Source organism: Pan paniscus, chromosome 21, assembly GCF_029289425.2.
Source record: "Pan paniscus chromosome 21, NHGRI_mPanPan1-v2.0_pri, whole genome shotgun sequence".
NCBI classification, from domain to species: Eukaryota; Metazoa; Chordata; class Mammalia; order Primates; family Hominidae; genus Pan; species Pan paniscus.
The window spans coordinates 5,817,997-5,828,604 of NC_073270.2; the positions used below are offsets into that span (position 1 = coordinate 5,817,997).

At 44.1% G+C, this 10,608-nt stretch overlaps 1 protein-coding gene across 10 annotated transcripts in view; it reads right to left on the minus strand.

Moving 5' to 3' along the window:
* SLC23A2 (solute carrier family 23 member 2) overlaps positions 1 to 10,608 on the minus strand; it is a 215,885-nt gene that overhangs the window by 16,315 nt on the left and 188,962 nt on the right. For all 10 annotated transcript variants that reach the window (XM_055104516.2, XM_057300790.2, XM_034947319.3 and 7 more), the window contains 3 exons: positions 5,878 to 5,998; positions 5,233 to 5,389; positions 1,181 to 1,328 (listed from right to left, as the gene is read on the minus strand). In XM_055104516.2, the coding sequence (XP_054960491.1) occupies positions 1,181 to 1,328; positions 5,233 to 5,389; positions 5,878 to 5,998 (426 nt within the window). The remainder of the gene's footprint in view (positions 1 to 1,180; positions 1,329 to 5,232; positions 5,390 to 5,877; positions 5,999 to 10,608) is intronic.

The following is a 10,608-nucleotide window of genomic DNA, read 5'->3' on the forward strand; positions in this document are numbered from 1 at the left end:
TCATCACACACAGTTCCTTCTGGGGTTACAGAGCTGGCTGGAGAACAGGAGGGGATCTGGGCTGTTTTCTTTTCTCTGCAGACTCCTCGGGCAATTATCTGACAACTTCTAAAAGCTAATCATAAACCCCATAGTTCATAAGCCCTAGATCCCACAGATTTCATTCATTTCTGCTATTCCTGTCCCTATTTATATAAACTGTAACTGTGCATAGATTACACAGTGCTTACCCTTGGGGACAATTGGAACGTATCTAATTGACAGACCTGGGGCATACTGCCTGCTGCTAAGGTTTCCACTACAGGGGAGAGAAAACGGTATCCTTGTGCTTTCTGTCTGTCCGACTGTGGCAGCCAAGATTGGGTGGGGAAACAGGGAAAAAAACAGGTAATTTTTGCAATGTAGAAATAGCACTGTATAGCCAAGTATGGTGGTGCACACCTGCAGTCTCAGCTACTCAAGGTGCTGAGGTGGGAGGATTGCTTGAGCCCAGGAGTTCAAGGGTGTGGTGCATTATGATTGTGCCTCTGAATAGCCACTGCACTGTAGCCTGGGCAACACGGTGAGACCCTGGGTCTTTTTTAATTTAAAAAAAACAACAAAAAAAAAAAACCTGTAAGCAGTGAAGAGCTTGTTTTGCTGGGAAGAAAAATTTCAGTTTGTGTAAAAAAAAAAAAAAAAAAAGAACAGTTGGAAAAGCAAGATAACAGAAAATCAAAGTAGCGCTCTCTCTCTCTCTCTATATATATATATATAGACAGAGCTACTTTGATTTTATCTATCTAATCTCCAAATGACACACACACACACACACACACACACACACCCCAAAAAAAGCAAAGAACAAGTGCAGTGCTTGGCATGTGGTTTTTGAATTTAAGGCTTACAGTGGTTTCGCAGAGAGTGTGTTATTTGATGTCACTGCAATTAAGGAAGGGTAGGAAGGGTAGGAATTCTGTTCCACGTCATGGACGAGGAAAATGGAAGTAAAAAAAGGCAGTGGCGTATCAGACAGTCGAAAGTAAACAAAGGCGGTGATGCATCAAACAGTCACTAGAGTCCTGCTGCTTGGCTGGGCTCCTGCTGAAACTCTTGGTTTTGTCTTCAAGGTAATGTAAACCTAAGAACAAAGTAACAAGGTGCTGGGACCAATCAGGAACTTGTCTTCTCAGGAACATACCTGTTTATTGCGTGGATGGGGGGTGGTGGGGCACAGGACAGCCGTGCACAAGCGTAGTAGTCACCAATAGACTCGATGATGCTGGCGACCACGGCGCTGAGCATGCCGATGACACCGGCCGCAGACACGGTGGGCAGTCCCCACTGAACTGTGGGAGGAAAACAACCATGAATGCTCCTAGAGAGGCAGGCGAAAGTGACCAGGACCAGTTACCCAAAGTCATTCTGAACGCTGCAAGACTCTACAAGATCCATTCGGATTCTGAAGCTCATGGAAACTGTTCATTTTAAAATCTTAAGCACCAGATGCCTGGGACAGTTGCTAAGTCAGATGAAGGCGGCCATAATGAGGACTGATGTGCACTGTGTCTTTAATTAAAAGAAAACATCGTAGCCGGGTGCGGGGGCTCACGCCTGTAATCCCAGCACTTTGGGAGGCCGAGGCAGGCAGATCACGAGGTCAGGAGTTCAAGACCAGCCTGGCCAACAAGGTGAAACCCCATCTCTACTAAAAATACAAAAATTAGCCAGGCGTGGGGGCATGTGCTTGTAATTCCAACTACTCGGGAGGCTGAGGCAGGAGAATCACTTGAACCTAGGAGGCGGAGGTTGCAGTGAGCCAAGACTGCGCCACTGCACTCCAGCCTGGGTGACAGAGCGAGACTCCATCTCAAAAAAAAAAAAAAGAAGAAAAAGAAGAAGAAGACATTGTTGGGGTGGAAGAGGCTGTAACTTCTCTTTCCTGCTTCCAAGCCACACTCAGTACCACTAAATAACAACTGAAAGTGGCCTGCCACGTTGGGAAATTTGTATGAGGGATTTATAGCCCTGCTGTACAGAGCAGGGTACAAAGCAGCAGTGGCCTTCCCCAGGGGAGGAAGTGAGAAAGGCACTGCCAGTGAAAAGGCAGTGAGAAATCACCAGCTAAACTTAAATCCCAACAGTAAAGCATCCATAAGGTATGGACAGTCCTTCTCTACTATAATACCAGAACCTTATTTTTATATCATAAACCATGTTATGGGAAATTAAATAGTTTCATTTCAGAAAGCAAAGTGAGGCCCCACTGAAACTTCATTTTAAGTCCCGCATTTACTTAATCCCTCATTAGATACTTTTTTCTTTACAAGTATATTTATTTGGACTTGAAAGCCATAGGTCTTATTTAATAAAAATAGCATGGGTCTCTTTCAGTGTGAGAATGAATAGACTCCTTTGATAAAGGAGTAGCCCTTCTTCCGTTGAAGCATTAGTTATAATACACTCACTGAGCAGAAAGCACAGTGGAAAAAGAATGATGGCTAAAACATGGTCTCTCATGCAGGAGCCAACAACGTAGCTGGGGGCACAGGACACTCCAAAAGATCCGGGGAGAGGGAAATGGCTCAACTTCAAATGGAGGCAAGCTGAGCTGGGTCACAAGAAGCACCAGTGAGGCGGTCAGGAAAAGGCGAAGTCAGGCCCTGGCCAGGGAAGGATCTGAGGAGGAGGCGGGAATGGAGGTGCCCCTCCAGGGATCGGGAGGGTCTGGAGGGTGGGGTTTGAGGGTGTTCTGGTGAACGCAGAGCTCTCATGCAGGGCACGGGGCAGGAGGCAAGTTCTGGAAGTGTTCCAAAAGCCATCTAAGCCACCTAGAGGGGTTTGGCCTGTGTTGTAGGTAGCCTAGAGCAACCACTGGATTGGGAAGAGAAAGGATACAAAGCCAGACGTGCAGAATAAGCTTGGAGTGCAGTTAAGGGCAGAATTGCTCCTGCCTCGGGCTTGTTCATTCTGTGGGAGCAGCCAGGGGATGCAGAGGCAGCCCTTGGTCAGGGGTGCAAGGTACGCAGGTTGATGGACGGGGCTCGACACACCCTATGCCACCAGCAAGAGGCCTGCTCAACGTATCAGCTCCAGGTTAATTTGGAATGGATTTTCCTCATTCAGAGGCCTTCCTCACCAAGGAACATTTTGCTTTTTCTAAATTATCTTTTATACTGTTATCTTGTTATTGTTGTAGCATTCTGGTTTCAAGAATTCTGGTTGTAGCATTCAAGTTTAGTGTCTCGATTTTGAAGGGGGATTCTTATTTTGATCCTTTTTCCTTCAGATATATATCTATATATCTATATCTATATTTTTTTTTTCTTAAAGACCTTGTTGGCTTCCAGCCTTCTCTCTTGACTCTGTTATTTCATATCTCCTTTTACCAAGAAACTTTCATTTAGTTTGTTACTTGACAGCAGGGTTTTTCAACCTCAGCACTGTTGACATTTTGCACCAGAAATCTGTATTATATTAACAATCAGTCCAGACCATGGCTAGTGTACTAAAGACTGAAAAGCACTGCTCAGGTATTCAAAAGCCCCTCTCTGGCTTGAGACAAAGCACTGGAGAGTACTACATATGTATACAGTAGTACGACTATATCCCTGGAGGTGGCTTTCTAGCTAGTGGAGCTCTGGTACCTCACCAGCCCTCGGCAGGCCAGGAGCCCTACGTGCTCGCTCACGGCCAGCACAACCTCAGGCGCTCTGCCTACTAAGTTTCGCCTTCTCGTGTGTGGCCCCATGGGTCCTAGTGAACTCCCTCTGGCCCCAGCACCTGTACAGCTGCCTCTCCTGGACAGCCCAGCTTGTGCCCCTACTGGCGCCCACCTTGGGAGTTGCCTGCACAAGCAGAAGACCACCCTGTATACGCTGTGGGGGCTTGTACCTACCTGCCACCCCCGCCTCGCCCTCACCCTGACTGCCTCACCAACTAATTGTAATTTCATTTTATCTCAGACTACAGGTATGTTTATGAACCATGCACATTCTTTCTTAGAAAAAGAATAGGTCTGTATAAATGCACACTTAGACCATACAATCTGATGAGAAAGTTATTTTAGAAAGATGAAACTTTTTTTTTTGAGACAGTCTTGCTCTGTCTCCCAGACTGAAGTGCAGTGGCGCAATCTCGACTCACTGCAACCTCCGCCTCCCAGATTCAAGCGATTCTCCTGCCTCAGCCTCCCGAGTAGCTGGAATTACAGGCACCCGCCATCATGCCTGGCTAATTTTTGTATTTTTGTAGAGATGGGGTTTCACCATGTTGGCCAGGCTGGTCTTGAACTCCTGACCTCGGGTGATCCTCCTGCCTCGGCCTCCCCAAAGTGCTGGGGTTACAGGCATGTCCCACCGCACCCGGCCTGAAAGACGAAACTTTTTAAAGCTTTCCTAAGTGTACTGAGAACAAAAAGAACAGCCAACACTCATCATTCAACATGCTCAGAGCAGTCATCTTTAACCCAATCTTAAAATTCTTGGCTTCTCTCTTTTTCTCCTTGTCATTATAAAAAATGAAAATAAGATGGTTACACAGGGAAAGAAGTGGGCTGAACCTGACTAAGCTCAGGCTCCAATTCTAATAAAAACCCAGACGCCGGGACTAGAGTCTTCACAATGGAACCAAGTGTGTAACAACCACTGGGATCGCCTAGACGGGGCTAGCTGTGAGTCCAGGTGACACCCCAGCTAGGGAATGTATTCACACCCCCAACAGTTACACAACACTCAAATTAAGATGCAGCTTTTGGCCATTAGTGACTATCAACTTACCTCTACAGCTGTGGCCAAATTTAAAAGATTATGGCTGCCCATTAAGAGATTATATAAATTCCATCATGCTTGAGCAGGTTGCTTGCTAATCCCCAGGCAAGTGTTCCCACTCACATCTTTCCACTTTGGCAGCTCTGGGACCAAGCAGCTCTATACTTGCCTATCTAAGCAGCTGCCCTCAAATCCTGGCCACCGGAGCTTAAACCTGGCAAGAGACCCCTTGTCCAGGATTTCATCCTAGCAGATCCAAAAGAGACAGTAGCTAATCTGAGAAGGGAGCCGGTCAGTCTCTGTGTGTTGGTTTCTGCCCTCTGGGGACAGGGCCTCCCTTACTTGCTGTCTAATCCTCTCCTGACCAGAATGGCAAGACCTTCAGGAGACAGTCTGGGACAAAGAAGGCTGTTCTGCCAAATTCCAACCCCTCTCAGTTGGGCCCTCTTGGGCTCTTGACCCCTCTAGCCATCAGAATACTTACATGGGTATGGAACCTTAAACCACGGGGCTACCAGAAGCACGCCTTGCCTGGCATCTGTGCGAGCATAGAAGCCATACTTTGTGCTGTCGGGAGGGAAGACGTCTGTCACCGTGAAGATGAAGCAGAGCAGCCAGGATACCAGGATGGCCAGGATGATCTGGAGTGGTCAAGGGGAAGCTCTGTCAGGCCAGCAGGGCTCACAGGTGTTGGCAAAAAACACGTCTTCCCGCGGTCTGAACATTACACCCCAGAGCCCAGCACAGTCAGTACTTTGCAGACGTATTCTTCCTTGAATGGAATCTCACTGAGAGAGCAGTTTCATTCAGGTGAATTTATCTTACCCATTCCAAAGTCTGGCTGGTAAAACAAGAATGGACATCGTGCCTGCAGAGGCCACGTGGAGTCAAATCTTACTCAGTCCCAAGGACAGTGTCCCCTTTCTTCGGCACTGCTAAAAGGATGTGCTCCCATTTCAGAATCAGAATGTTTAAGTCTATGATGATCTGAGTGGTCATTAGTACCCTGGTCTCACTGCACAGATATGATCCCCCAAGGGGGGCCTGCTTAAAACCCTCCCTTCACTTAATCATCTTACATATTAACCAAGGGCAAAAATGTCAGCAGGGGAAGAAGTCAGCTACTCACAGGGAACATTTTGAACAGCTGTAACTTGTACGCAGTCCATCCTTTCTTGGATTTATAAATCGGGAGAGGAAATTTAACATTTCTGGCATATTGAGAAAACAGTAATACTAGGAATATTGTCCTGAGGAGAGAAAGAAAACAAACTAGGTCAAAAGCTGTTATGTCTCTGTTATAAAATAACACTCGAAGCTTCTATGGCAAAATTGACATAGTGTTCATTTACCTAGAAAGCTGCTAGTCCTCTGAACTACCATTTGAGAAATAGTACATCTATTGGAATGTACATCTTTTGGAAATACTACTTTGGGGGAAGATGTTACAACTAATTTGCCTAGCATTTCTTGATACTGAAATGAAATTCTGATGTAAATGCCTTAGGACAGCTTTTCCTAAATAGAATAAGAAAACCCAAAGAATGTACACATTGATGGGAAATGCTTACACTATGTAAGGGGAAAGGATGCCAGATACAACATAAACTGTAAGATTATAACTATGAATTAACTACAAAGCAAACCAAGAAACTACTGCATGTACACACAAACAGGTAAGAAGGACATGATCCAAAATTCTCCCAGGGATTCGCTTTGAGTAGTTACATGATTTGCAACTGGTTTTTCTACTTTTCTGTATTTTCCAATTTACTTACAGCACGCATAAATTACTTTTAAAAGAGCAAAAAGTAAGCTTCACTGCTCAAGAAAAGTAGATACAGTAGAATTCAGTATTAATAACATTCCTGGGAGGCTTCTGTGTGCCGGACATTACACTCATGTCTTCCTGTGCAGCATCTCAACCTTACGGGGTGGCTTCTAAGATGGTCCCCTTTTCACAGAGACAAAGCCAGAGGTCCAAGATCACACGGCTAGGGTTGCAGCATTGGGGGCCAGGAATCTAGCTCTATGGCTTGAACTGAACTCTTTCCTTTTGCCACCCTGGTCACAGGGCAAGGAGGCTGGGCTGCGGAAGTCCCTCTCCTTGAGCCTCACGGTCCTGACTGAACTGCACTAAGTGCTATGGGAGGCAGCCACAGGTGCTGACCCCTCCACGGCAGGACCATGGCACTTCCTGACACACCAGTCCATGACATCGGTCTGGTGTCCCACGGGGCTGGCAGGTGTGGGGCCACTTCCCATCCCCCGGGTGGATTTACTCATCACCGAAACAAAACTCGTGCCCAACAATGCGTCTAAGCCTCCACGCGGTCTCGCTCTTTCACTTACAACCTGAGGTAGAGCTGGCAGGAAGAGTAGGTTCTCAGTCAAAGCTAAGCTTAATTGTTCCTGGGCACAGTTCCAATTGCTGAGATGGAATCATTAGCCCCATCGACAGCCGGTCAAGTGTGACTCCACTGTCACATTCCTAATGAGGTGTGGATGGCAGCCCGGCTGGAGAACATGCGTGTGTTGCTCCACGGGTCTCCCTGCCTACTCAGGCGCTTCGGTGAACTGGTGATCCATCAGGGGTCTCTGCCAGTACCAGTTCAAGGTCGAAAACACACACAGTGCCCACCTTATTTCAATTCCTCTGGGATAGTGAAGTTTAACAAAAAACAATATGGTAACAAGGGATACTAAAACTGGAATATTTTAAACTTAGACCTACATACAATTTTCATGTCTGGAAAAGATAAATGCTACTTATTTGTTTCAGAGTGAATATTAGGAGATCCAAAGACGCCCCAGGTCTGCTAGTTTTGTCATCATTATTTCAGGCAACACACCTGCACATTTAAGAGGGGACTGAGACCACACAGAATTTGAGGAGGGACACCCAGATCTTAGGCCCAAATCTGGCAACTCAAATTTAGAAAGCAGATTAGGTAGCAGATGAACATGACTGTTTCTTTCTGCTCTAAAACCTCTCTACTTCGAGTTTATATTTATTCTCAAATACACCTGGGGGCAGGCACCCTGTGACAGAGAGGCAGCGGCTTAGAGGTGCAGACCTGCCCATGTCCACACATCTTAACTGAGCAAAGGGATGAAGCGTTCTAGCCCCAGCTCTCAGGATGGGCTGCTGTCTACTCCACTGGGTGCTTCCCACCTCACGTTTACCTTTGCTAACTTTTACTTTAAAATGTTATGCAAGTAATACATACTAAATTGTACAAAAAATTTAAAAGACAGATAAGCAGAAAGAAAAAGATAAAACCCTGAAGATCATCCATAATCCCCCTTGAGTGATAAAACCATGTAATATCGTGGTCTATCTGTTCTGAACGGTTTTCACTCCCTGGATATTTGCTGGGTGCTGGAGGAAGACAGATTGTCATCTTCCTTGTCCCCAGACATGAACAGGTTATTATCTAAGCCAAACTGGAATCATGCTTTACGCAGCTTCCTGACCTGCCTCAGTATCTATTTGCTTTTCCGCCTCATCAGACAGAGATTTGCAGCAGCACCTTAGTGACTGCTTAGCATTCTGTTTTATGGACATACCAGGGGAGGGGGGAGGGATAGCATTAGGAGATATACCTAATGTAAATGACGAGTTAATGGGTGCAGCACACCAACATGGCACATGTATACATATGTAACAAACCTGCATGTTGTGCACATGTACCCTAGAACTTAAAGTATAATAAAATATAAATAAATAATAAATAAATAAAAATTCCCATACTGTATGACATCGGAAGCAACACAAACAGCTTTAATTGAAAAACTGTATCATCATTGCTTCTAATACTCAGTCTTTTCACATTGAGGTATATATTTCAGCATTTTTTTTGGTAGCAGCAAAAATTTAAGCTACATGCATGAGCATCAGCTGAGAAATGGCTGAATACATTATAGACTACATTACTAAACACTGTGCAGCTTTAGACAGAAAGAGATCATCTAAACATGCTATCTCAGAGAAGTAAACCCAACAAATTATTGGGGTAAAAATGAATAAAATTATGTATATATGCTAGTTTGTACTTATTTGCATAAAAATATAAAAATATGGAAGGATAAAAACAAAATTTTTTACTAGTTAACAATCATGATATTTTTTTGAGAGATGGAGTAGGAAGGGACTATTATTTTGCTTTAGATTTCTGAGCTTAATTACTGTTAAATTTCAAATACCTAGAATTTAACTGAATTGGAGGGAGCTGAAAAACAGTGGGATATAGATAAAAGTATACTGTTTTGGAGTGCCTGGTATTGACACATGGGGGTTCATTAAACTATTCTCTTCACTTCTGAATAGGTTTGAAATTTCCCATAAGAAAAGTCAATTAAAAAATAAGTTTTAAAATGTAGGTCCTACCAAGGACGTATGCACTGTGCCAGAAAGAGCAGTCACTGACCGGCCGCACTAACCTTCCCTGAGACTCTGTCTCTAAACTCCATCTCCATCAGAGTGACTTAGTTTGTACAACCTCATTCACTCTCAATTCCAACAGAATCATGTAGATAATACACATTTTAATAAATTGGGAGTATAAACCTTTTTCACACTTTAATGAGCTAGGTGTAGGTCCTTTTTTGCTAAATGGCTACTCCTATCACACCCTTCATCTATTACTCCACTGGGATTCTCTCACTTTTAAATTAACCAGTAGAACTCTTTATGAGTAGGGATGTTAGCCTTTCTTGTGACATTTTTATGAGTATTTTCCCAGCTTTTTTTTTGAGACAGAGTCTCATTCTGTCGCCCAGACTGGAGTGCAGTGGTACAATCTCAGCTCATTGCAACCTCCACCTCCTGGGTTCAAGTGATTCATGTGCCTCAGCTTCCTGAGTAGCTGAGATTACAGGTGCCCACCACTACACCCGGCTAATTTTGTATTTTTAATAGAGATGGAGTTTCACCATGTTGGTCAAGCTGGTTGAGAACTCCTGAGCTCAAGTGATCTGCCCACCTTGGCCTCCTAAAGTGCTGACATTACAGGTGTGAGCTGCCACGACAGATTTGTTTTTAATTCAGTGGTTTTTGACGTTTTAAATGTGTCAATAGTAAAATCTATGTTTCTCTTTCTCTTTTCAATATCTGCTTTAAGAAAGATCTCCCCTCCCTTAGGATTAAAAACTTATTTAGGTTTTCTTCTAGCACTTTTATGGTTATTTTGTACATTTAAGTCTTTAATTCAACTGAAATACAATTTGATATAAATTAGGAGTCTAACTTTTTCCCAAAAATAATTAGTTTTTCCTACATAATTTGTCCATTCCCCACTGGTTTCAAACATGACTGCCATCTATACTAAATATTTGTTTTCCTTTGATTCTGTTTCTGTTCTTCTTACTCTGCTCTGCCAATGTCTACCCCTGTCCCAGGACCACAATATTATTTATGAAGCTGTGGAATGTATTTAATTCCTCTACAGGCAAGTCACCATCCCTTCTCCTCTCTGATCTTTTTGGTATGGGTCCACATTATTTTACTTTCTTGTTTTGTAAATTGACTAGCACATCTAGAATAACTTTAAATGATACCCGTGATAATAAACAAGCTTATTTAAGTTCCTGACTTCAAAAGGCAGGACTGATTTGAGTCTTTCATCATTCAAGTAGGAGGCATTTTTATCTTACGCATAAAGATCCTTCTATACAGCCAGGCACAGTGGCTCACGCCTGTAATCCCAGCACTTTGGGAGGCTGAGGTGGGTGGATCACCTGAGGTCAGGAGTTTGAGACCAGTCTGGCCAACATGGTGAAACCCTGTTTCTACTAAAAATACAAAAAAATTAGTCGGGAGTGGTGGCGGATGCCTGTAATCCCAGCGACTTGGGAGGCT